At 48.9% G+C, this 26,488-nt stretch overlaps 2 protein-coding genes across 3 annotated transcripts in view; one reads left to right on the forward strand and one right to left on the reverse strand.

Moving 5' to 3' along the window:
* The first annotated feature begins 350 nt into the window (after window positions 1–350).
* On the forward strand, window positions 351–16,880 carry CYP4B1 (cytochrome P450 family 4 subfamily B member 1). Of its 2 annotated transcripts, none has more exons than XM_070405059.1 (12): window positions 351–538; window positions 9,709–9,850; window positions 10,025–10,069; window positions 10,593–10,720; window positions 11,495–11,619; window positions 11,880–12,031; window positions 12,182–12,288; window positions 13,055–13,245; window positions 14,904–15,037; window positions 15,632–15,696; window positions 15,798–15,880; window positions 16,496–16,880. In XM_070405059.1, the coding sequence occupies exons 1-12, from the start codon at window positions 359–361 to the stop codon at window positions 16,677–16,679; spliced, it is 1,536 nt and encodes a 511-aa protein (XP_070261160.1). In that variant the 5' UTR covers window positions 351–358; the 3' UTR covers window positions 16,680–16,880. The 2 variants fall into 2 exon arrangements, with proteins under 2 accessions (XP_070261160.1, XP_070261161.1); XM_070405060.1 differs by lacking the exon at window positions 351–538 and adding an exon at window positions 3,011–3,040.
* A 502-nt stretch (window positions 16,881–17,382) lies between these two features.
* LOC139003334 (cytochrome P450 4A11-like) overlaps window positions 17,383–26,488 on the reverse strand; it is a 29,217-nt gene continuing 20,111 nt past the window's right edge. Inside the window, exons 8-12 of the mRNA XM_070405058.1 lie at window positions 26,246–26,436; window positions 26,009–26,142; window positions 24,196–24,260; window positions 23,978–24,054; window positions 17,383–18,654 (exon numbers count right to left, since the gene is read on the reverse strand). Coding sequence (XP_070261159.1) covers window positions 18,486–18,654; window positions 23,978–24,054; window positions 24,196–24,260; window positions 26,009–26,142; window positions 26,246–26,436 — 636 coding nt within the window. The 3' untranslated portion in view covers window positions 17,383–18,485. The remainder of the gene's footprint in view (window positions 18,655–23,977; window positions 24,055–24,195; window positions 24,261–26,008; window positions 26,143–26,245; window positions 26,437–26,488) is intronic.

The following is a 26,488-nucleotide window of genomic DNA, read 5'->3' on the forward strand; positions in this document are numbered from 1 at the left end:
GATAGTGTGTAGAAAGCACCTGAAACAACAAGGTGCTTATAGGCAATCATTATGCCAATGATTATAGAAAGCATTGCCTTCTGTTTGCTCCTCCAAGGAACCAAGCCAGGATAACCATTGTCTGATCTCTTTGGAACCCACCATCTGTTTTCTCTCCAGCCCTTTGGAACTAGTCGGCCAGGCAGACTGCCTCTTCTGTTGTCTGTAACTTATGGGGCTGCTGTCTCTGCCTTATGAAGCTCTGCCCATTCTGGGCTGCTATTGGCAGGGCTGTGGGAGGAACTGGCAAGGTGCCTGGGTCTAGAGTATAAAGGACCCCGAGGGCAGTGGGAGGAGACTGGTGGCTGCAACTCCAGCCATGGTGCCTGCCTTGCTCTCCCTGAGCCTTTCCCACCTGGGCCTGTGGGCTTTGGGACTGATCTTGGTCTTAGGTTTCCTCAAGTTCATTCGTCTGTTGGTGCGGCGACAGTTCTTGGCCAAGGCGATGGACAGCTTCCCAGGGCCCCCCACCCACTGGCTCTTTGGGCATGCCCTCGAGGTACGTGGGGGATATGAGGAGGGAGGGGTAGAGAAAGAAAATGGCCTCTTTTCCTTTAGAGAATCCAGTCCAATCTCCTGGGGGCTATGGAGGGAGACCTAGTTGGGCAGGGAAATGATATCCTGGGAGCGAGCCATGGTTCTCATTCAGCTTTCCCACCTCAATTTCCCATTCAGGATCTCCACCTCAATCCTGCCTTCTGAGCTGGCCTGGGCGGGGGCACTTTTTAAAAAATACGTATTTTTATTGATTTCAGAGAGGGAGAGGAAGAGGGAGAGAAAGATAGAAACATCAATGATGAGAGAGAATCATTGATCAGCTGCCTCCTGCATGCCCCGCTCTGGGGATTGACCTGGCAGCCTGGGCATGTGCCCTGACAGGGAATTGAACAGTGACCTCCTGATTCATAGGCCGATGCTCAACTGCTGAGTCACTCCAGTGGGGGCACTTTAAAGTTGAGGACCAGGCAGGCCACAGACTCCTTTCCATCATTCTGAGGCCCAAGGTTCAGATAGAGCTCTCTAATAAGGGCTTGTTTACAGCATCGGTGCAAAAACCCTGGATAGTCATACAATTAGGCAATCTCATTTAAAGTTTAGCCAGTGTCCTCTTTGTTCTGTGCAATGTAAATATTTCAATTTTTAAGGCAGAAAATTAAAGTGAAGGCAAAGATGAGTGCTATTACCTGAGAACCTCCCAGGACATCTAGCCATTGGTGCCCCCAAAGGTGGGGTTCTCCTGGCCACGCCTAGAGGCTGGTTCAGGAGCTGTGGCATCTTCCTGGGTTCAGATCATGACTTGTCCTCCCCAGTTACCCAAGGGTGGGGAGACCACCTTAACACTCATTGTCAGGAACACCCCTTAGTTCCCTATCTAGATGGGGAAGTAGACCAGAGGTTTTTTGAACACAGCGCAAGGAACACCTGCATTGGAATCAACTGGGAGAAGTAGATTCCTTGGCTCCCAGTCCCTGGAGATCCTAATTAGCATATTGCAAGTACCAGTCTGCAGTTAAAAACCTTCATGAGTGTTTTGCTCTGCAGCTGGGTTTGGGAGCCCAGGTATAGATGCCAGAATTTAAGACTCAGAGAGAGGCATAATTACTACTTCTACTTCCTGAGTACCTTCCCCCATTCTCAGTCTGGGGAATTGCCTCTCCTCTGTGGTTGATGCTGGGAATGAACTTGACTTTTAAGTGAGGATTGCCCAGGCTTATTATTTTGCCCCTACAAATAACTCCTCTCTCAGGATGGCCTAGTAATCTAAATGCACCTTGGAGACACCCAGAAAGGAAAGGATGCATCAGGCAGATGAATCAGACCCAGGTCCTGCTCTCAAGAAGCTTACTGTCTATCGAGGGGAAAATTGACACTAGAGCGTCCCCTGCCCCAGGCCGGGTAGGGTGCCTAACCAGGAGTTTGCATCAGCCCATGCTCTGTATCTCAGCACTTGTCTCATTGGGTTGTCATCTTCTGTTTATTTGTTCATCGTCCCCACTAGACTGTGACCCCTAGAGCATGGAGATCTGGTCTGATTCATCCCTGTACCCTCTGGGTCTAGCACAAAGCCTGGCTCAGAGTAGGCATCACTGAATGAACAGTGAATGTTGGAGAGTAGGGAGGGGTATCTATAGAGGAGAAAGAGTGATGGAGAAGACAAGTGGAGGAACCAGGAGGGGTTTGGAAGAGGCTTTGCTAAGTACAGAAGGAGGTAATGGAAAGATTGCGGTCTAACCCTAATGGTGGTCTGAGAGGCATTTGGGAGACCTTCAATCCCTTTTCTCTCATAGCCCCTCCATTTCCTCTTGCTCTATCAAGCTGGGTTTTCTAGAAGAGGGACTTGCTCTCCTACCCCCATATCAGACCTGGCTGTCTCTTCTCCCCAAATCCTCCCATGACCCAACTTGAGAGTGCGTAGAAGGCCTGGAACATGGCTTAGGTCTGGCTTCTTGGCCCTAACACAAATATGTGAAAGGTCCTGGCACCAGGAAGGGCAGAGAGGGGTGGTTGTTCTCTAGCACTATTAAGGTTTCCTGGGGAACCATGGCACACCTAACTCCTCTGCATTCTCCTGGGACTTGGCACCTCTGGTCTGGTTGGATCCACACTGGAGCTTGAGAAATGGGAGGGGAGGGATAATTTTTTATAATGTAAAAAGTAGAAAATTGAGCTTCATAAAGGGCAAGGAATTTACCTAAGGGCAAGGAATTTACCTATGTCCATGTAGTAGTTCAGAAATTGAGTCAAGGCTAGACCCTAGATTCCTGCCTTTTCATTCAGCACATAATCAGGCCATAAAAATCAGGTCTAGGTTTGATTCCTAGACCTAGTGATGGTGGGAGTAAGAAGGGAGGAGGAGGACTAGTGATGAAAGGAAGGGCCTGGGGCAGGGAAGAGCTATCTGTTGGAACTAACTTCTACCTTCTGTTCTTCAGTTATAGTCTGGAGGTCTGGAAGCATCTACCTGTCATCCTCCTCAATTCTCAGAATGTGTCCCCTTGAGGTGGGGTTATTTCCTGTTCTTCTAGGATCCTGTTCATTCCACCCTGGGGCTCAGGGGAGGGCTTTGTACATAACGGATGCTCAGCCATATTATTGGCCTAAACTTAGGGGTCTTGGGAGGGACCCACAAATCTGACCTGCATGTTGGGGTTGGGAAAAGGAATTCCAGCTCTCAGCCCAGGAAAGGCACTCTCCTGAGACTGCATGGAGATGTTGGTCCTCTCCTTACCTGGGCCCAGCAGAGAAGGGCATGAAGGCAAAGGGGTGGCATTCAGTCACATTCTCAGAGAAATGTGCAGGGGATCAAAGACCCGAACGGTCAGGCCTTACTTAAAAACTTGCCAGGTCCAGGGGGTGGGTGACTCCCACATCTTTCTACCCCAATTCACCTCTGGGCCCAGGAATAAGGTACCACAGTGTTGGGTCACACTGTGCTGTACCTATGGAGGGCATAGATGTGCAGAGAGACCAGGCTGCCTATGGACAGAACAGAGGGCAGGTGACCAGTTGTGTAACTTAGAGAAGCTGGGTAGGTGTGCCCTGTCTCATCCTACCCTCTGAGAAAGGACACCCTACCTAGCCCTTTTGATGAGGATGTAGCTCCAGTAGTGGGGTCAAGAGCTGTCCTCAGCCCTACCAGATTTCTGAGGCAATCAGGAGTACATAAGAGAAAGCTGGGCATGGGGAGCCAGAGGGCTGGTTCAAGCTGAGGTCAGCATGAGGCCAGGGTCTCCTGACCCTGGTAGAGATGCTACAGAGGGGCACACTCATGGCTGATGTGGGAAGGAGTGGAGCTGAGACGAACCAGATCAGCCTAGGGCTCCTTCCACTCCTGAGATCCTGTGAGTCTGGCTTCTTTGTGACTTAAGCCTCTCCCTGCCCCTGTCCACTTGGGTTCTCTGAACATGGGAGGGATGAAGAGAAGGGGAGCAGTCAGGGTGATCAGCAAGTAAATTGGTAAGGAAAACCCAGGTGGTCAGATGGAAAAATAAGAGAGACACAGGAGGAAGGAGGCAGAAAAGGGGTTGGGAACACCAGAGTTCCCTCTTACTGGTAGATGGAGATGATGTAGTGATAAACTTTTTGACATTGTGTGCACAAGGGCACTGAAACTCTTACACCCCTACCTGCCCCGGTTAAACTCATGATGGTAAATTCAGAAGCAATGAGTGAGAAGATCTATGGGGAGATTACATTGGACTCTGCAGTGGGCTTGAAAGGAGAAGAGCCCCAGAGAAGGCAAAAGATGGGTAGCTGGAGACCAAAGTAGCCAGGCCCAGTCCCCAGAGCCCTTTGGGAAAGTGGCTTGGGTCAGGCAGGATCCCTGGGGGTACATTGTCAGATGCTCAGTCTCTTTTTCAAGGCTGTTTCCTGGAAGGTACATGCGTTAGTTGGGTGGGTGAGGACCAAGAAAGGGAACTTTGCGGGAAGGGAAAATAGGGCCAGCACTTGCACATGACTAGCACACCCTAGGACTATGAGGTGCACAGCTTATGCCACTGTACACCTCAGCTCTGACAGACTTCAATGTGCAGAAGAGAATGTAGAGCAAGCATGTCAAACTCAAAGGCTAACACGGGATAAATAAACAAGGATTAAGTTTATGTGGGCCGCAAAAAAACAAAAGCTTTAATATTCATAGAAATGTAGGTTTATTTCGATAAAGACATGCTGAATACAAAGGGCTGAAATAAATGAGTAATTGTTAAGATAAAATAATAGAACATTTTAATAAAAATTAATATTTTTTCTTGAACATTAACTTATCAGACACTAAATAACTGTACAAATTAATAAGCATAACACAAATAAACCTATTTTTCTTGGTCTCTGAAAGTGAAATATTTCCTGTTGCACACACCAAACAAATCAGTACAAGACTAATGACGTGGCAATCGGTGGCTAAAATATTCACTGCTTGTATTAGTGGGGAGAAATGGTGCACTTGCGTGTAAGGTGCTAAGGGAAATGAATGCAACATGATTATAGTAATTAGTCATTAGCGAATGATGTAGTTCATTATTAATAATCCTATATAATAAAGAAGTAATATGCAAATTGACCATCATACCCTCGCACAAGATGGCCGCCCCCCGTGTGGGCACAAGATGGCCAGCAGAAGAGGGCAGTTGTGGGTGATCAGGTCAGCAGTGGAGGGCAGTTAGGGGCTACCAGGCTGGCAGGGGGAGGGCAGTTGGGGGTGACCAGGACTTCAGGGGAGGGCAGTTAGAGGTGACCAGGTCAGCAGGGAAGGGCAGTTGGGGGGGGACTGGGCTGGCAGGGGAGGGCAGTTGGGGGCGATCGGGCCGGTAGGACAGCAGTTAGGCATCGATCAGGCTAGCAGGGGAGTGGTTAGGGGGTCATCAGGCTGGCAGGCAGAAGCGGTTAGGGGCAATCAGGCAGACAGGCAGACAAGCGGTTGGGAGCTAGCAGTCCTGTATTGTGAGAGGGATGTCCGACTGCCGGTGTAGGCCTAATCCCTAAACCAGTAGTCGGACATCCCCCGAGGGGTCCCAGATTGGAGAGGGTACAGACTGGGCTGAGGGACACCCTCCCCCCCAGTGCACGAATTTCATGCACCAGGCCTGTAGTTATGTATAACAGGCAATTGCAAAAATTAAGTTATGAAATTTTTATTAAAACATTTCTTATATACCGTTATATTGGCTGGGCCGCAAAAATATTCATTGTGGGACACATGTGGCCTGTGGACCACGAGTTTGAAATGCTTGATGTAGGGACTCTCATCTGAGTTAGAGCAGCACTAACCTACAAGAAATGGACAAGTCAGTTCACATCTCTGCATCTTAGTTTTCTCACCTGTAAAATGGGAGTAATTACCCATTCTGCATGAGACAATCTATGAATTCACTCACATAATAGCTGACATATAGGAGATACTTAATTCATTTCTGTTCCCTTTCATTTCCTATGTTAAGAAATATAATGCAGAAATGAGCAGCAAATCTGGACATTAGCCAGAGCAGGCAGCTTAGGGCTGGCTGGGAAAAACAAATAAAAGTCTGCAGCTGTTTGCCGAACTGCCTGTCCTCATTGAGCAAGACTTTGGGCTGGTACCTCAGGAGTGTAACTGACTTTGGCCAGTGTTTACATTAGTCAGATGCTTGGTGTGCTCTCTCCCCTCCTTTCCTGCCTTACTTTTTCTTCATTTCCTTTATTTACTCAATTCACTCAACATGCACTTTATCAAGTATGTACTATTTCCAAAGCCCTGTGGTGAGGCCCTTGGTGACCTGGAGATGTCACCTGGAGATGTACCTCTGCACGTGGGAAACTCACAGCCAGAATAGAGTCAGGGGTCTTGGTTGTGAATCTTAGTTCCATTGCTACCTTGCCATGTGACCAAGCTTTTTTTCCTCATCTATAAAGTGGGAATTATGACAGTGTCTATCTTGTAGAGTTTTCTGAGGATTAAATGAAAAAATTTGTAGAGCAGGATTAGTGCAATACACAACCACATTAAATGCTCAATGATGGCCAATTATATAATATTACTAGTGGCCAGTGTATGAATTCATGCACATTGAAAGGAATTTAATTAGAAGAATTATTTTAATATCGCTATTCGCCCTTTCTCTATAATAGAAGTGTCAACCAAATTCATGATCGACAATGACAGATCGAAACACATGTGTGCGATTGGTGCCAGCGAGAGTTTTATATGTATTGCGCATGCATGAGTCAACTTAGCCATATATATATATATATATATTAAACTTGCTTAATTAGACCTGCTTTCTGATGTAACTAAACTTTTTCCAGCCCAGTGAAGCACTCCAACTTCTCTTTCAGGTAATTGTCAGCAACACAGCAGTAAATATCAACATGAAGCAGATTATTATTGTAGATCACACAGGGAGAACAAAGGGTAAAATATTTAACTGCAGCAGTGTTTAACTATATTCTGTGCAGTGAGAAGACCTGAAGTAATTTTCAAGGTCCACCATTTCTTACTTCTTTTCAATTGGGTCAAGTTTCTAACTTTCTAAATCTTCATTTTCTAGCTAATGAAAAGAAAATAGGATTCCACCGAATCTCCTCTCTACCTACTCCAGGACTTCTGTGAGGATCAAATGAGATGAGGCATGGGAAAATGCTTCACAGACATTTGGTTAAAGTGTGAAATGTTTGCACCTGGCTATAAAGCAAGTCGGGTTCCTGGGCCTCTAGTCTAGTATAAAAGGCTAATATGCTAAGTGTCCTTCCCACCTTCCGACTGGTTTTTATGACACGCACTGACCACCAGGAGGCAGGTGCTCAATGCTGGAGCTGCCATGCCGCTCACAGACAAACAGCACCATGGACCTGGTCCCCACAAAGCAACACTTGGCTTCCCCCAAGTGGGACATAGGCCCCACCACCACCCCAGAGCAACAGCCCACCAAATCACAACTGACGCTGCTGAGAATCCATGGCTCAAATTGTGGCCCACAGGTATCAAGTGTCCAGGGGGACAGAGTTGCAGAATGTAAGCCAACATCAGTTTTCTGTTTGACAGGGGATAAGGTTTGGTTAGGCCTTTATCCAAAGGTGGAAATGTCTTAGGGCATGTTCAGAGCACATTCTCCAGTGTAGTTGTGGGCATTTGGGAGTAGGATGTGTCAGGAGATGCAGGGAGGAGGCTTGGGGAAAAGTAGGCATGAAGAGGAGGGAACTACTTGTCAAGGGCTCACCTTGTGCAGGATCCAGCTCTAGGTCCTTGAATGTCACATGACCTCATCCAATAACACATGCACCTGCATGATTTCACTAATGTCAAAGCAATCCTATAAGCTAAGTATTGTCATCCCCATTTTACAGATGAGGAGAGCAAGATTCAGAGAGCCTAAAAAACTTGCCCAAATTCATATACATTAAAAAGTAGGGGAGCCCTAACCAGTTTGGCTCAGTGGATAGAGCATTGGCCCGCTGACTCAAGGGTCCCAGGTTCGATTCCGGTCAAGGGCATGTACCTGGGTTGTGGGCATATCCCAAGTAGGGAGTGTGCAGGAGGCAGCTGATCGATGTTTCTATCTCATCGATGTTTCTAACTCTCTATCCCTCTCCCTTCTTCTCTGTAAAAAATCAATAAAATATATTTTTTTTAAAAAGTAGGGGAAATCCATATTCAAACTCAGGTCTGTCAAGCTCGGAAGTTTGCTGGCCAGGTAGTCAACTTTCCTGATTCAAATCCCCGCTCCCTTACAAGCTGTGCGGTCCTTGGCAAGCAACCTCAGATCTCTATACCTTAGGCTCCTCTTCCCTAAAATGGGGCTTCATAGACTTGTTTTTTTAAAAAAAATATTTTTATTGATTTCAGAGAGAGATAGAAACATCAATGATGAGAGAGAATCATTGATTGGCTGTCTCCTGCATGCCCCCTACTAGGGATCAAGCCTGCAACACAGGCATGTGCTCTTGACCAGAATCGAACCTGGGACCCTTCAGTCCACATGCAGGCCAACGCTCTATCCACTGAGCAAAACCAACTAGGGCAACTTGTAAGCATTGGATGAAGTCAAGATGCAAGGAGTGTGGAAGAAGGCCTGGCACACAGCAAGTGCTTAATAAAGATCAGCTATGCCTCCTCACAAATAATGAAGCTCGCACTTTATTCTGAGACCCATAGCCAGGCTTCTGAAGGGTCTGAAAGACCCTCTCAAAATGGGAAAAATGGGTAAATACATAATGATACATTCTTATAGTGGAATACTATGTAATTGTGAAAAATATTGAGGGACAGTAAATTGCACTAGTTTGAAAAGAAGTACAAAATACGTTAAATGAAAAAAAGGGCAGGTTTGGAAAAGTGTTTATTGGATACCCCATTTTTACATAAACACCTCTGTGTGAGTAGGTGTGGTTAGAGAAACTCCCAGAGAGCACACAACACGCTCTGAATGGTCTCTCCAACCTCATCTCAAGTCACTGTCCCACATGAGGCAGCTGTTGGAAGATACCATACTTTTTCCCACCCCAGAGCCTCTGTACTTGTTCCCTCGGCCTGGAATGCTCTTCCCTTACTCTTTACATGGCCAGCTCCTTATCATCCTTTGAGTTTCACCTTAAATGTCATCTCCAAAGAGAGCCCATCTGGATCACTCTTATCCAAGCAGATCTCCCTATTAGTCTCCTGTGTAGCACAGTGTTTACTTCCTTCTTAGCACTTACTATTGTCTGAATCACTTTACTTAACTGTTTACTTGTTTCTTATCAGCCTTCCCCATAGAATGAAAGGGCAGGACCATGTCTGCCTCATTCCCTTGAGATGTCTAAACAATGCCCTGCACATAATTGGTCCTCAATAAAAATGTGTCAAGTGATTTAACAGGGCTGGAATTAAGGTGGTTTCCTTCTTGCACAGCAAGCTGGTATTATCTTTCTAATGAAAAGCTTCAATGCTGAAAAAAAATCTCTTTTTGGCTGCAGTTTAGATAGAGGGGTGGTGGCACCAGGTGGAGGCAGGTTGGCCAATTTGGGGTTGTTGAGCTAACCCAGGTGCAAGTAGGTGGCTTGGACTTCAAGCAGTGGCTCTGGGTCTGGAGAGGCACCTGGGCCCAGAGATCGATAGGACTGAGTGACAGGCTAGGAGAGGGCAGGCTCAGGGACTTGGGGCATGGCTAGTAATGTCAGGTGTCTGAACGGCCTGGCCTTCTGTCATCATTACAGATACAGCAGACAGGGAGCCTGGACAAGGTGGTATCCTGGGCTCATCAGTTCCCCTACGCCCACCCACTCTGGTTTGGACAGTTTCTTGGCTTCCTGAACATCTATGAGCCTGACTACGCCAAAGCTGTGTACAGCCGAGGGGGTGAGCATTCTTGGAAGAAGGGGGTACTTCCTGAGACCAAAGACACCATATGGGGAGGAGTCCTGGGTCTGCGTCCTAAATCTGCGCAGATGAAGTTCACATCCTGCTTACCAATAAGCCTCTTTTAGGAATCTCCCAGTTTTGGCTTTACCTAATCTTCTCTGTCTCCTACAGACCCGAAGGCCCCAGATGTGTATAACTATTTCCTCCAGTGGATTGGTAAGTGGTTACCTTCCCTGCCCTTGGTGCTGGGTGACCAGGATCCTTCCCTGCCCGGTTCCCACTCAGTCAGTTATTCATCCACTGGACCACCTGGTCCCATGTGCAGTTCCTAACCTCATCTGCTCAGTGAGGAGAAGACAGGGAGGAGGCAGGAGAGTTCCTGGGTAGTCAGGGAAGTAGGGCCCAGGTACCTTCTCCTTCTGGGTGTCTTCTCCCCTGGACAGACAGGGCAAGGGATCTGGAAAATCTGAGTGTAAGGAACAGCACAGGAGAGGGCGGCACTAGAGTTGATATTACAGATGGTGCTGGCCAGGGTAAGGGCTTGAAAAAAGGTATGGTGGTGGGCCCATGGCTGGTGTTACTAGAGGCTGCGTGGCTGGAAGGCAGAGCTGGGTCAGGAGATGAGGCTGGGTGGGGAGGACTGGGGTGGGTGAGGTGGGGTCAGCTTGGCCCCAGGCTGCCAGAGATGGGGCGGGATGGTGTGCACTGACAAGCCCTCCCTCTCCCATCCCTTCCCCAGGGAAAGGCCTGCTGGTCCTGGATGGGCCCACGTGGTTCCAGCACCGCAAGCTGCTCACACCTGGCTTCCATTATGATGTGCTGAAGCCCTATGTGAAGGTGTTTGCCGACTCCACACACACCATGCTGGTGAGCTCCACATGCCAAGCTCTAGGAGGCTGTGCTGTTGGCCAGCCCCTCCCCACCCCAATTTCCCCTGGAGGAGAGCAGCAAGGAGAATTGCTGAGGCACTGAGGTCCTTCCTGCCCGGAGCAGTGCCAAACCTTGTTATGCCGACCCCTTTTCTCTGCTGGCTGCTCACTAGGTGTGGAGCTCCATGTGGCCAGGCATTGCTGGCCCCTGTCTCCACCAGGAGACCCAGCCATTTCTCCCACACCAAGGGGCCTCTGTGGGACCTGACAAGGCTCCTACTGTAGCAGGAGGGGGTGCCTATATTTGGGAATATGAGGACATCCATTTATATCTAAAAAGTGTCTCCTCGTTCTCTTTCTACCACAACTGCCTAAAGCAACACCATTGACAAATCATTTCTAAAAGCATGCCAGGGGTCCGGGTCAGGCTCAGCATCTCAGGGCTGGATAATCCCTAGAGGTTATTCAGGGTGGTCTTTCTCCTTTAGAAAACTCCTCCCTCAGCATCACGGCTGGCCTGATTTACACACTCACTGTGCTGGGCAGCTCACCACCTCTTTCTTGGCTCTTCGATTTCCTTATATAATGGCTGCTCTGACAGGGAGAAAAGTGTCTATGTGTCTGTGTGCTGTGCAAGGCCTGCCTCCTAGTCCTGCCCAGTGAGCCTGAAGCCCTACCTGCCCCACCCCCACATTCCAGCAGGGTTCTGGAGGGCAGGGATGGGACACGAAGCCTGCTGGCCCCCACATTACTTCCCTTCTCTGGGTTCCAGGACAAGTGGGAGGAAAAGGCTCGTAAGGACAAGAGCTTTGACATCTTCAGTGATGTGGGCCACATGGCGCTGGACACACTCATGAAGTGCACCTTTGGCAAAGGAAACAGCGGCCTGGGCCACAGGTCAGAGGGCACTTGGAGCTGTCCATAGTCTCAACTCAGGCCAGCTCAGAGGGGAGAGTTGGCAGGACTCCTGGGTCCTGGTCTGAGAGGAGAGAGGGTCTTGCCCCAGGGAAGACACATTCAAGCTTTAATGGGGAGGCTTAATGGCAGGGAGAGTAAGGGAGAAAGCGCTGTAGCTGGGGCTAGATTCCTGGAATGGGGCAGCCGGGACTCTACTGTGGGTCAGTATCTAAGTGCTCCCCCCTTCTTCTGCTGTGCAGGGACCATAACTACTACCTGGCAGTCAGCGATCTCACTCTGCTGATGCAGCAGCGCATAGCGTCCTTACAGTACCATGACGACTTCATCTACTGGCTTACTCCGCATGGCCGCCGTTTCCTGAGGGCCTGCCAGGTGGCCCATGACCACACAGGTGGGCCTTTCCCACACGGTCTGCCCACAGGAAGTCTAGGGTCTAAGCTAGCTCCTCTGGGCCCCTCTGAGATGTTTTTCATGCAGACTTCTGTTCCCCTGGGGGCAGAGGATGAACCCCAAGCAGTGACACCCTATACTTCTGACCCAGATCAAGTCATCAGGGAAAGAAAGGCAGCCCTACAAGACGAGAAAGAACAGAAGAAGATCCAGAACCGGAGGCACCTGGATTTCCTGGACATTCTCCTGGGGGCTCGGGTGAGTGCACAGTTGCCCAGCTCCTCCTGAGAACTGGTCCCAGAGGGGTCTTCAGACCATCCTCCTGGGACAAGGATCATTGGACAGCTGCAGGGGGTGTTAAGCATTTTCCTCTTCTTTCCCCAGTAAGTATGATCTGTTCCTAGTCTCATGACAAACATCAGCAAAGGCTGAGAGGTGGGGAGGTGCAGGATGTGTCTGGCTGTGGCAATGAGGAGAGATGTAGTGGCAGGGACCCTGGGTAACATGTCAGAAGGCCCAAAGACCCATTCTAGACTTCTTAGACTCTGAAGAATCTCAGCACCTTAGAATTTTAGAATCTTAGACTTCATTCATTCACTCATTTATTCACTTCATAAATTCACTGAGCCCTGCAATGGGTTAGTTACTGTGCCAGGGATGCAGAAGATGAGGAAGAGCTGACACTACCCTCCAGATGCTTACAGTCTAGTGAAGAAGGATGTTGACAAAGAGCTTTTCCTCTGTTGGGTGGCATTCTGTGTTTCAAATGAGCAGAATCAACAGTCCAGGCTGGGTAAGGTTGCAGGTCACTAGCCAGAGGGGTCAGGAAAGGCTTCCTGGAATAGTTGCATCCAAATGATTTTGGGAGATCAGATAGAAATCTGGGGGAGGGTTCTAACTTTCAGTCTGAAACACAGCTTTCACAACCTCCCTCAGACCTTCATTTGACAGCTGCTGTTATGAGTACTTCTTTGTCCCTACCTCACATGCCTTGGTTTGCTCCATTATGCCTACCTTAACCCAGGATGAAAATGGGATCAAGCTGTCAGACGCAGACCTCCGGGCGGAGGTGGACACATTCATGTTCGAAGGTCATGACACCACCACCAGTGGCATCTCCTGGTTTCTCTACTGCATGGCCCTAAATCCAGAACACCAGCATCGCTGTCGGGAGGAAGTCCGTGAGATCCTCGGAGACAGGGACTCCTTCCAGTGGTGAGTGAGTCTGCGGGGAAGTGCAGTCTGTCCTGCTCAGCTGCAGGCTGTGTCCGTGCTGTCTGATGTCATCGCAGATGACACAGGGCCATCCCTGGAAACCAGGTGAAGGCAGCAGCAGCTGTCCTGTTACCTGCAAGGCGTGGATGCTCCCCAGAGCCCCTTCTCCAACTGCAGGGTCTTTTCCAATGTGAGTAATGTAGAGAAGGTGGTCAATAGGAGGCCAATTTCTTGTGTGTTGATTCTGATGGTAGAACCTGACTACCTTTCTGGGTTCCTGGAGAGAAAGAGGTGCAAATTGAGGATGAACAGATTTGGGAAAACCAAGGGAGCTGACCCCTTCTCACCTGCCTTTGGATGGCCATGTGCAGCCTCCAGACTCCTATGGTGAAGGAGAAAATACTGTTTTCTAAACTCCATCAATAAGAAACTGAATTATTCTGTCTCCTGGTTCAAGTTGAACTCATTAACTCAATACTATTGATGCTGACCTTTCTTTGCTGCAGGCTCTCTGGGAACCTCTCACACCTCTGATTCCACATCCCTCTCTCCCTGCCTTCTCCCCTCTTGTCATTACCTGGACTACGTATTGGGCAGGGGTGCAGAAAATGCTCAGCTGATGGGAGAAAGTTTAGATTCATTTGAGGGAGACACACAATTCCAGGCTCTAAGATTTAGAGGATGAAGTCTCCATTACTTATTTTTATTGGTTGGCTGTTGGAAATCTTCCAAGGTGTCCAGCCACATGTCAGGTGCTGTTGAGGGTGTGGGTTAGAAGAGAAGGAAGAGGATCCAATTTGCTGTCCTTGGACATTTTAGAGAAATTAACTCACATAACTAAAAAGCTAGAGAAAACCAAAGAATGAGTGAACCCATGTTACAGGCAAAGAAATAGGAAGGGGTGGGGCTTAAGTTGGCTTTCTAAGGAGGGGTGAAACTCCTGCAAAGGGAGAGAGCTTGGCATTCTAGGTTGGAAAACAAGGTGAACACAGGCTGGAGGCATGGAGTTGAAATATTTATTTTATTTTCCTTTATTCCATCTAGAACTTGAAGCAACTCAAAGGATACTTATTCAATCAAATAGTAAAACACAAATAAAAAATGAGGACTGGAGGCAAAAACCTAGGGGTTATATAATAAGGTATTGCATAGTAGTTATATTTGGACATCACAGTTCGGTCTGAGCTTCTTACTGGCAAAAGGGAAAAGAAATATATATTTATCTGAGCTTGTCGTTATTAATGCATTTATTACTTCATTCAACCAATGGATATTAGCTTCTGTTCCTTTCCATTCCAGCTCCAGAAGGGAATCTAAGCAGAACCCAAACAACTGTCTCTTGTGTGGCTTGTGTGGGGCTCTGAGAGACACAGGAGTGACCTTGTCTTTGATGGCTGGGTGCACACACACCTCTAGGGTCCTGGGCTTTCCCCTCCCAGCAGTGAAGATGAGCGAGGGATAGAAAAACGTGGAGTCAGAACCCTGGGTCTGAGTGGCCACCCCATGTCCAGTGTGGCCCGACCACCTGGTGCACTTGTGTTCCTCTGAGTCTTGGGGTTGTGATGGTTGTGGAGGGGGGCAGTTGGGGCTGGAGCCTGCCTTCCCGCAGGGCCCTATGGCTCCCCATCTCCAGAAAAGACTGGTTTTGTTGCCGGCAGGGATGATCTGGGCAAGATGACCTACTTGACCATGTGCATTAAGGAGAGCCTCCGTCTCTACCCGCCCGTGCCCCAGGTGTACCGCCAGCTCAGCAAACCTGTCAGCTTTGTGGATGGTCGCTCTCTACCTGCAGGTGAGATGGTGTGGATTTGGGGCTGGAACTGGAGTTCTTGAGGATGCTTCTCTGACACTTGCTGTGCCTTTGGCTCACTATTTGCAACAATGGCAGAGAACTCATGTTTTGTGTATGGCCTGGGTCCAATCCTGGCTCTTTATAATGAGCAAATTTCTCCACTTCTAAGCCTCTTTTTCCTTCTCTGTGAAATGGCTGTGAGGAGAGTACCTTCCTTACAGGGTTAATTTCAGGGTTGTCATGTACCACCACGCAGGTAGTGCCTTCAACAACTTCAGGAGGCACCATTCACATAGCAGAAAATGTGTAAGAGTCTTTGCCTGTCCTGTTTGTGTTGGGTTAGTCCTTTTTGTTCCATTCTATGAAAGTCTGTGTTGGGTGCTGTGCTCAGTGCTGGTGCTACAGGAAATGGGTATGATGATGATCATAAGCACGGTGATGTGCTGAGGGTTGTCATAAACCTTCTGTCACTAGCAGAGCTGCGGCAGGGGCTGGCGCCTAGTTAGGCAGACATGAGAGGATTCCGGTCCTGTGAGGAGGTGGGCCTGGCTGTACCAGGACCACCTGGTCACCTGCCCTCTACTCTGTCCACAGGCAGCCTGGTCTCTCTGCACATCTATGCCCTCCATAGGAACAGCGCAGTGTGGCCCGATCCTGAGGTACCTCATTTCTGGGCCCAGAGGTCAAATGGGGTGGGAGGCTGTGGGGGTCACCCAGCCCCTGAACCTGGCAGCTATTTAAGCAAGGCCTGTCCCCTCAGGTCTTTGACCCCCTGCGCTTTTCCCCTGAGAATGTGACTGGACGCCACCCCTTCGCCTTCATGCCTTTCTCTGCTGGGCCAAGGTAAGGAGATGCCAGAATTTCCAGGTCCTCAGGACTAGGGAGGGGAGGATGGACGATGTTGTGGGCAAGGCATCACTTTGGGGAACTCTGTGATGAAGGGAACCATGCTAGGTGATTCTAATGCTGGCTATGTGCCAGGAACCTTCTTCCTACCATCAATATATTCATGTCCCTAGCAGGTGGTGGGGTGGGTGAGTCATTCCAAGAGACCCCCAATGTGGATCTCCTTAGTCTGGGACCTATTATGCTCCCAAGCTCTATTTCTTGAGTCCAGCCAATGATTCATACAAACATCGTTATTGATTTTTAAAAAATATATATTTTATTGACTTTTTACTGAGAGGAAAAGAGAGAGACAGAGAGTCAGAAACATCGATGAGAGAGAAACATCAATCAGCTGCCTCCTGCACATCTCCCACTGGGGATGCCCCCGCAACCCAGGTACATGCCCCCGACCGGAATCGAACCTGGGACCCCTCAGTCCTCAGGCCAACGCTCTATCCACTGAGCCAAACCGGTCTCGGCTGTTATTGATTTTTGTTGGCCCCTGAGAACACTGGATTTCATCACTCCAGACACTCCACGGCCCAATGACTCTTTATGTGCTCACTGCAGGAACTGCATTGGGCAGCAGTTTGCCATGAACGAGATGAAGGTGGTCGCAGCCCTCTGCTTGCTCCGCTTTGAGTTCGCCGTGGACCCCTTGCAGCCACCCATCAAATTGCTGCAGCTGGTCCTGCGCTCCAAGAATGGCATCTACCTTCACCTGAAGCCACTGGGCTCAGGCACTGAGAAGTAGTTCTGCCAAGAGTAGGGCCTCAGATAGCTCAAGTTGTGGCCTCTCGCTGAATATTGCTCCCACCAGGCTGGACTGTGGAGCAGCTGTGGCTTCCTGTCTTTGGGAGGCTTGTATTATAGACGGTGAGTAGGTACCCACATACAGAGTCACCGTCAGGGCAGAGTCATGGAAACATGTGTGTCTATAAATGCTTATCATACATGTAGTCTAGAGCTGACTCATTCATTCAACAAATGTGGTGAGCACCTATTTGTTTCTAGGATCTTGCTTTTTCTCCCATAATTTGCAGTCTTTCTAAAATGCAGCAGAAACTTACATTCCAGCCTGGGTGATACGGCAAATGCAATGCAAGGTGTTCCGTGGGATTCAAGGTTATGACCAGGCATTCACTCACTGCACATGATAGAAGAATGCCTCTTGAATGCTTACCCCTTAACTGAGATGGCTGTCTTTGTTTAACTATATGTATGTGTTTTTGGAAAATAGCATATGGAGAATTTGCCAAAAGCAAAAAAATGCATAGAGCAATACATTTCTAAAGCAAGCACCCAGGAAACCACTGCCAAGGTCAAGGAATATGGAGTATGATTTCACAGGTATGTTTTATGACCTCTTGAAATGGGTATCTGTGACACTCATGCCATTGTAAATGTCTGTGTCACAGTCACCCCATGCTCTGGGTGTATGGGCTTTGGCTGGGGGAGGTGGTAGGATGACAGACGGAAGCTTTGTGGAAAGTTGGTGCCTGAATTAGGCCTTGAGCCAGGTATGAGATGCAGAGAAGGAATTTGGGGTAGAACCTCAGGCTGGGGCCACATGAGGAATCAGAGATCCTTCCCCAGTATCGGGAGGCAAATGAATGCATCCCATCACAACAGGAGGTGTGCCTGTGGCATTCAGGACCTTGACCTAGGAATGACATAGGATGGGACAGGAAGGGGACCTATGTTCAGAATCAGCAAGAGAACAGGCCTGGGTTGAGAGAGGCTGGTGGAGTAGAAAGGGAACAGAGCCCAGGGTCAGGGGGACCATCAAGCACATAGTCACCAAATGTGGCAGGAAAGGGAAGACGAAGGAGATAAAGAAAAGACAGACACATCACATGACGTTGTAAACTTTATTCCAAGGAGGAAGGAAAAAGGAGAGGGTGTGGAGATGACAACTGGGTAGGAAACACACAGAAGGCCACCAGAACGCAGACTGATGGTAGTCACATGGGGACCAATTCGGCTGAAGAATGGCTCCCAAGATGTCCACGGCCTATCCCTGCCCGGTGTGACTATGTCCTGTTTTATCTGTGTGGCCCATATAATCATAGATGTCCTCATAAAAGAGAAGGCAATGTGAAGATAGAAGCAGAAAGATATTTGAAAATGCTGCTGGATTTGAATATGCAGGATGACTCCAGGAGCCAAAGATATAAAAATGCAGTTCTAGATTCTGGAAAGACAAAGACAGGGAATCTCTCCTAGAGCCCTGGAGGTTGGGTGGCCTTGCCCACACCTGGGTTGTGGTCCAGTGAAACCCATGTCAGACTTCTGACTCCAGAAGCCTAAGAGAAGAAATTTGTGGTGTTCTAAGTCACTGAGGCTGTGGTAAATTATTATAGCAGCTAAAGGAGATGAATCCAGAGAAGCACAAGCAGGCAGAAAGTGAAAAGTACAGAGAAAGGGGCAGACATGCAGAGGATGGGAAGGAGGACATCAGGTGGAAGGGCAGGTGTGCAGATGGGAAGCAGGAAATGGAGAGATAGACAGGGAAGGGCAGGAAGGAGTTCCTCAGAGCTTGCCCTTGTCCCAACAAGGACTAGAGGAGCTTTCTGAGCTTCAGGTGGATCCCATTCTTGGATTCCAACACAATTTTTGATATGGGGATGGGGACTCGGAGAGGATCTGCCACCAGCTCAAAGCGAAGCAGGGTCAAGGCCACAGCCACCTTCAGCTCCTTCATGGCGAAATGCTTCCCAATGCAGTTCCTGGGCCAAGATGAGAATGAGAAAAACAACATGAGAAATGGTATCAAATCCTGTTTTCAGCTGGGCAGGCATCTGTCACTGAGCCCATGCCTGGAACAGGGCATTCTGATGTGAGTCAATCCAATCCCCTTCCTTTTAGGTCACACACACTTCTACCCGACAAGCCTTGCTTCACATTCTGCCCCTGAACTGTGACAAAGCCTATCTCTCTTCCAGAAGTAGCTCCTAACTCCTACTTCTGTTCTCAGCAGCCATGAAATCCTGTTAGAGAAATTCAATGCCCTAAGTCATTGAATCAAGTCAAGGAAATCACTACAAAGTTAATTACTAGTTTGTTTACTCCTTCCACAATCAACTTCTGGTTTCACAATGTGGTGGCCAGGTCAGGGCATGACATGGAGTGGGGTAGGCAACACACTCAGGTTTTCACCATCTAGGAGGATGCCTGGGACTTTAATGCTCAAAGAGAAGGAGAGATGGGATTGCTGGTGGAAATCAGAAATGCAACAGGAAGTTTTCTGGGACAATCAATTGCTCCACCTGCCTCCCAATGAATGTTCTAGATTCCTGCTTCTCTCTCATCCCCTCAGTCAACCAGCTTCTGTAGCCTTCCTATTCTACTTCAGAAATGTCCCTCCTTGACATCCATTAGTCTCCTCACCTGGACTTTTCTGTCTCCTTGCCTCCCCTAACACTTCACTGAAGCAACACCCAGCTCAGCCCCTTCTAGGCCCCCAATCACAGGTAGGACATGTCCAATGCCTCAGCTGGCATCAAAGCCCTCCATGGGTTGTTGCCTCACTCACCTCTTACCTGTCCAGCTCCACTTCCTAGCTCAGCTCATGCTGTTGAGATCACAGAGAATGCCCTACCTGCACCTCTGCCTGCCACATGTTCATGTCTGATCCCCATGACATGCCATCCTCACCCCCCCCTGCTAGCGGTACCCCTTCCTCCCAGGACTCCCAAAGCAGCATTAGTGTTTTACTTAAGAATACCTCAGCATCCCGTGCCCTGGACAGTGCAAGGAACATGGAACATTCAACAGTGTGCTCAGTGAGTGAATGAGCGAGTGAAAGGATGGATGAATATTGTGTCATGAGTAGAGGTATTTGTTTCTTGACTGTGAACTCCTGGAGGCTGGGACAGTATCTTTCCCATCTCCTAGCACAGGACTTGGCACACAGGCACAGGCTTAAGAAATATGTTTATATGGGAATGGAGTCAATTGAATTGAAAAAGTAAATTAACATTGGAAGAAGAAGAAAAAATAAACCTGAGTTCTGAGCTAGGGTTTGAGCTGCCTGGTGCTCTCCTGCCCTCTAGTGGCAGGCACATGACTTCAAACCAAGGTCTATGAGGAAGGACTCAATCCTGGGAGAAACCAAATGGTACAATCAATCAATCTCTGGATTCAGAACATTTTTGGAAAGTGTGTTCTGTGAAAGTTGATTCGCCATTTGTAGAATTCACAGACACATGGATTCAGAAAAATCTTCTTTCTTTCTTTTTTATTTTTTGTTACTCCTTACACCTGTTGGTTTTTTTTTCTGTCCACTGAATTTCAGAGAGAGTGGAAGGGACAGGGAGAGGCACACAGAGAGAAACATCGATGTGAGAGAGACACATTGATTGGTTGCTTCTCTCAAGCACCCCAACTGGGGCCATGGATCAACCCTGCAATCATGGTACGTTCCCTTGGCCGGAATCAAACCCACAACCCTTCAGTTTCTTGGCTGACGCTCTGATCCCTGAACCAAAGCAGCTAGGGCAGAAAAGGCTTGTTTCTAGTAACCAAGTACAAAGTTTATGGAAGTTACTATTTCACAAGAGGAATTCTGTAGTCTCTGCAGATTTTCAAACAGCAGGCCATCTGGAGTGTACTTTTCCAGCTCCACAGCTGTTTCAACTATGTTTTATATTTTACACACCAGGGGCCTTTCTAATGCTGTGTGTCATATGCAAAGTAGTGGGTTTTCTCTCAAAGTAATGATTGTCCTTATTTTTATGCTTCTTGCCAATGTTGGACAGTGTTGACTTTGGAACTTTGCTATATAAAACCCATCTACACTAATAAAAGAGAAACATGGTAATTGGCGTACGACCGCTACCCTTCCCATTGGCTAATCAGCATATCCTTATGCAAATCAACTGTCAGCCAAGATGGCGGCCGGCAGCCAGGCAGCTGGAAGCTAACAGGAGGCTTTCTTGCTGTGGACTCCAACGTTCCCCGCCTCACTAGCTGGCCTCTGAGCTTCAGTTGGAAACATAGTAACATTTACAGAAGATAAACAAAACTCCAGAAAGCTCCTGTCAGTCAGCCGGGATCTCAGAGCTGGAGTCGCAACATTGTTTCAAATACAGAAAACAAAGGCCAGAAACCTGCTTTCAGCGGAGCCTCAGAGAGAAAGCCAGCTCTCAGCTCCAGTGACAGCCATAGAAGGTAAATAAATGCCAGAATAAAAAAAAAAGAAACAAAGGAGAGGTTTGGAGCTTCAGTTGCCCGCCAGCCTGAAAACAGCCCTCAGCCCCTCACCCAGACTGGCCAGGCACCCCAGTGGGGACCCCCACCCTGAAGCAACAAGATGGCCGCTAATTTGCAAACTGAAGGCAGGCGGCAGCAGGCAAGGCTGTCTGTGGTCTGGGACCCGGATCTGTGACCCTGCCGGGTGGGATCAGCGGAGCCTCGAGGCCTCCCGGCACCGGGATCAGCGTGACAAGGGGCAACACCCAAACGCCCTGATTGCCCTGCGGCTCTGTGTGTGACAGGGTGTGGCGCCTCAACTACCCCCCCCCCCCCACGGGCCCTGCTCTCTATGTGACAGGGAGCGGTGCCCCAGCTCCCCTATCGGCCCTGCTCTGTGCATGACAGGGGGGAGCTCCCAAAACCCCTGATTGACCCTGCTCTGTGCATGACAAGGAGGAGCTCCCCAAACCCCTGATGGGCCCTGCTCTGTGTGTGACAGGGTACAGAGCCCCAACCCCCAGATGGGTCCTGCTCTGTGCGTGACAGGGGGTGGCTCCGCAACTTCCCTATCGACCCTACCTTGAGTGTGACAGAGGGCGGTGCCCCAACCCCCCAATCGGCCCTACCCTGAGCGTGACTAGGGGTGGCATCGCAACCTCCCAATCCGCCCTGCTCTGTGCATGACAGGGGGCAGCGCCCCAACTCCCCAATCAGCCATGCTCTGAGCCCGACCAGGTGCTGCACCTAGGGATTGGGCCTGCCCTCTGCCACCCAGGAGCAGGCCTAAGCCAGCAGGTCGTTACCTCCCGAGGGGTCCCAGACTGCGAGAGGGCACAGGCAGGGCTGAGGGACCCCCCCCCCCCCCCCCGAGTGCACAAATTTTTGTGCACCGGGCCTCTAGTTTTATATAAAGAACTAGAGGCCGAGTGCACAAAATTTATTCACGGGCGGGGGGGGTCCCTCAGTCTGACCTGCACTCTCTATAATCCGGGACTCCTCGGGAGATGTCCAACTGCCGGTTTAGGCTCGATCTCTGCTGGATGGGGCCTAAACCGGCAGTCAGACATCCCTCTCACAATCTGGGACTGCTGGCTCCTAACTGCTCACCTGCCTGCCTTCCTGATTGCCCCTAACCACTCTGCCTGCCTGTCTGATTTCTCCTAACTACTCACCTGCCTGCCTGATCTCCCCTAACTGCCTCTGCTTGCCAGACTGATAGCCCCCAAACTGGTCCTCTGCTGGCCTGGTCACCTCCTAACTGCTTCCCTGCAGGATCGCATGATCTCCCCTAACCAATCTACCTGCCTGCCTGATCACTCCTAACTGCCTCTTCTTGCCAGCTTGATTGCCCCCTAACTGGACCCTGCTGGCCTCATTGCCCCCTAACTTCCCCCCTGCCGACCTGGTTGCCCCCTAACTCCCCCCGCCCCTGCTGGCCTGGTCACCCCTAAACTGTCCAGAAGGAAGACGGACATCCAGAAGATGTTCAGTTGACCTGGTCTGATTAGCATATTACCCTTTTTTAGTATAGATTAGTGGCCCAGTGCATTAAATTCCTGCATGGGGGGGTGTCCCTCAGACCGGCCTGCACCCTCTCCAATCAGGAACCCACAGGGATCGGGCCTAAACTGGCAGTCGCACATCCCTCTCGTAATACAGAACTAATGGCTCCTAACTGCTCACCTGCCTGCCTGCCTGCCTGCCTGATCGCCCCTAACCACTCTGCCTGGAGGCCTGTTCACCCCCAAATGTCCCCCACTTCCAGCCTGATCACCCCTAATTGCCTCCTCTGCTGGCCTGATAGCCCCCAACTGCCCTTCCAGCCAGCCTGCTACCCCACAATTGCCCCCCCTGCTGGCCTTCTCAGCCCCAACTGCCCCTCCCCCCCGCTGGCCTGATTAACCCCCACCAACTGCCCCACTGCTGGCCTGATCACCCCTAACCGCCTTTGCCTTAGCCCGGCCACCATGGCTTTCTCTGGAAGGACATCCGGAAGGACTCCTGGTCCAATTAACATATTACCCTTTTATTAGTATAGATTTTACCTCCTGGAAAGGTAGTCATGCTTGTTTGAATATCAATATAGATTCAAGCTTTTGTAGGATAGTCTGCAAAATTAAAGAGGCAGACATTGGAGTGAAACTCTCTTCAAAGGGCTAGTGCACCATTCCTGATTAGGGCTTGAGCAGTTAGGCCAAGGAAGGTGCTAGAAACCCAAAAACACACAAACGTCACAGATACAGTGAGTGGCTGATCAGTGAAGGAGAAAAGGCAGTGGTTTGACTGCCATGTGGGAAGAGAAAAACCCACTTTTTAATATTACTGATAACTGAGAAAAGTAATCTAAAATTTACATTTGTATGAAAAATTTTAACTTGGAGAACTTGTATTTGTGAAATGAGAAAATTGCTGGACTCACTGAACTTTAGAACAATAATTGACACTGAATTGTGCAAGGCCATTGGGAAAGTAGCCATTTGAAGAGTTTTGGAGCAATATGTGCCTCTCTATTTTTGCAGTCTCCCCACAAAAGTTGGACTTCACATTAACATTCACATAACCATGACATTGACAGTAGGCAAAATTCTATATATGAGGTGGGATTTATATACCATAGTTCCACTGTCTACACAGTCCAACGTTGGCAAAAAGCAATTGCTTTTCAGAGAAAATCAGTGGATCAAGTGTTTGTGCCCTGCCCTGAAATGCCACCTTTCTTTTGTACATATAGAAAAACGCCTCCTTCTCAACACAACAATATACAAGGGCATAACAGCAGACACCATATAAGTGTAGGTCACAGTCATCAAGGTATGCCCCCGGTGATGCTCACCACCCAAGTACAGGATGCCTCACCTTGATCCTCCTGAGAAGGGCAGGAAAGCATGGCTGTGTGAATCAGAACCCGGTGCAAAACGGGAAGGGTCAAACACCTGCAGAGAGAGCAGTAGGGCCAGCACAGGTTGGGTCAAGCCCCTCCTTCCAATCCATGAGGGCACAGGAGGAGGTGTTGTCTAGAGAAATCAGCTCATCCTCCCTCCCACAGCCCATCCTCCCTCCCACAGCCACCATACCTCTGGGTTAGGCCACACCTTCGGATTATGGTGAAGTGCATAAAAGCTAAGTGTGATATGGATTCCTGTTGGGCAGGGAGAGGAGAGAAGACTGATTATACACATGCCAGCAGGGAGCAGGTGCATGCACAAAAAGTTGGGAGCCACAATGAGAGTCACTCTGAGTGGATTGATCCTATTGCAATAGAGGTGGGGTGAACATGGCAAAGCACATGTGCACACATTAGGAGTCTATAGCCATGACGCAGGAGTGAGGAGGAAGAAAGAAGTGAAGGCCTACTTTTGGAGCAATTCAAGGTAAAGCTCACATTTATCAAGTGCCATCCATGAGTCCCTTGGAGATTATGCTTTAACTCATCAATCCTCACCACAACCCTCCAAGGAGGGTGCTAATACTCTCATTGTTCAGATGAGACACCTGAGCTTCAGAGAGGCCGAGCAACCTGCCCATGATCACACAGCTAGGACGTAGCAGGGTTGGGATACAGACCACCAAAGGTGAGCTAAAGAGTGGCCTCCAACCATGGCAGGGTTCTCAGATCTGGTCATCAGCTGCTCTCTGACATCAACTTGAGGGCTCCTTAAAGACTGGCCCATCAGACCTATGACCTTGGATTCCCAGATTTCCCTCATTTGCCTAGAGCCTAGATTCCATAAGAAAGAAACCACAGCTACACCTACCTCTGACTGATTGTCTCTGCCACCCTCACATCTCAGGGAATAAGACTATTAGAGTAAAAAACAAAAAGCCACATCAAGTATCCAACATCTTGTGAGGAACATTCCATGGACTGAGTCAGAATTATATTAACTGCCATTTATACAGTTCTTTGCATTTGTCAAAAAGGAATTACGGCCGAAACCAGTTTGGCTCAGTGGATAGAGCGTTGGCCTTCGGACTGAAGGGTCCCAGGTTCGATTCTGGTCAGGGGCATGTACTTGGGTTGCGGGCACGTCCCCAGTAGGAGATGTGCAGGAGGCAGCTGATCGATGCTTCTCTCTCATCGATGTTTCTAACTCTCTATCTCTCTCCCTTCCTCTCTGTAAAAAAATCAATAAAATATATTTTTTTAAAAAAAGGAATTACACATACATTACCTCAGATATGGAGGGGAGTCAAATAAATGTGACCATGCAAACAAAATTGCCCCTAGAGCAGCCGTGGGCAAACTACGGCCTGCGGGCCGAATCCAGCCCATTTGAAATGAATAAAACTAAAAAAAAAAAAAAGACCGTACCCTTTTATGTAATGATGTTTACTTTGAATTTATATTAGTTCACACAAACACTCCATCCATGCTTTTGTTCCGGCCCCCCGGTCCAGTTTAAGAACCCATTGTGGCCCTCGAGTCAAAAAGTTTGCCCACCCCTGCCCTAGAGTCTTGTAATCTGGAGTTGGGATTGGAACATGGAGTGTTAGAATCATAGAGCATCAGTGCCATAGAATGAAATTACTGTAGCAGGATAAAACCGTGCATTCTATATGTGATGGAAGGCTAGTCCTGGAGAATGATAATTCTTAGGATTCTCTTCATGTGAGGTGTCACATAGGCATGGAACCTATTTAGGTGAATGTGCTGAAATGACTTATTCTCTCTGAGTTGGAAGGGGAACTAATATTTATTGAACTTTTGCTGTGGTCCAACTCTGTGCCAGGCATTTTATATTTTTCATCTAAATTATATAGTTAGCACCCAATTAATAATAAAGAAACTAGACCAGAGAGGTTCAGAACTGCTCTAGGATATGTGGGTCTGATCTGCCACGGGTTATGGCAGAATTCCTAGGTTAGTGAGTGTGGTGAAGTCCAGACCTCTGGGTAAGGAGCGTCCATCAGGGAAGGTGATGGGCTTGCTGAGTTCTCTGCTAACAGCTGGTACAGGTGGATAGAGTCGCAGTGCCTCCTTGATGCACATGGTGGTGTAGGGCATCTGATCCAGGTGATCCCTGGAATGAATGAAGCCCAATCTGAAGGCAGGCAGAGCCCAGGCAGACCAGGGCTTCTTGTCTAGCTGGGTGGGCAGGGCTCTCCCATCTCCTGAGTATTCACCAGGTGATGGAGGCACCATCCCCCAGGAGGCTCTGGATCTCCTTGCGGCACCTCTGTTGATGCTCAGGGTGAGTAGCCAGAGCATAGAGGATCCAGGAGATGCCACTGGCTGTGGTGTCATGTCCCTCAAACATGAATGTGTCCACTTCAGCACGGAGGTCCTTGTCAGACAAGCTACTCTCATTCTTCATCTGGAAAAGGAAGGTAAGAGTGCACAGCTTGCCCACGTCCTCTTTACTTCTG

Source organism: Myotis yumanensis, unplaced genomic scaffold (genome assembly GCF_028538775.1).
Source record: "Myotis yumanensis isolate MYYU_CA2020_CCGP unplaced genomic scaffold, mMyoYum1.0.hap1 SCAF_2, whole genome shotgun sequence".
NCBI classification, from domain to species: domain Eukaryota; kingdom Metazoa; phylum Chordata; class Mammalia; order Chiroptera; family Vespertilionidae; genus Myotis; species Myotis yumanensis.

Excerpts from the sequence above, each read along its gene's own strand:
- CYP4B1 (XM_070405059.1), top strand. The coding sequence starts at position 359 with ATGGTGCCTGCCTTGCTCTCCCTGAGCCTTTCCCACCTGGGCCTGTGG. Across the intron at positions 10,070-10,592 it reads CTATTTCCTCCAGTGGATTG|GGAAAGGCCTGCTGGTCCTG; the intron begins GTAAGTGGTTAC and ends TCCCTTCCCCAG. Across the intron at positions 10,721-11,494 it reads ACTCCACACACACCATGCTG|GACAAGTGGGAGGAAAAGGC; the intron begins GTGAGCTCCACA and ends TCTGGGTTCCAG.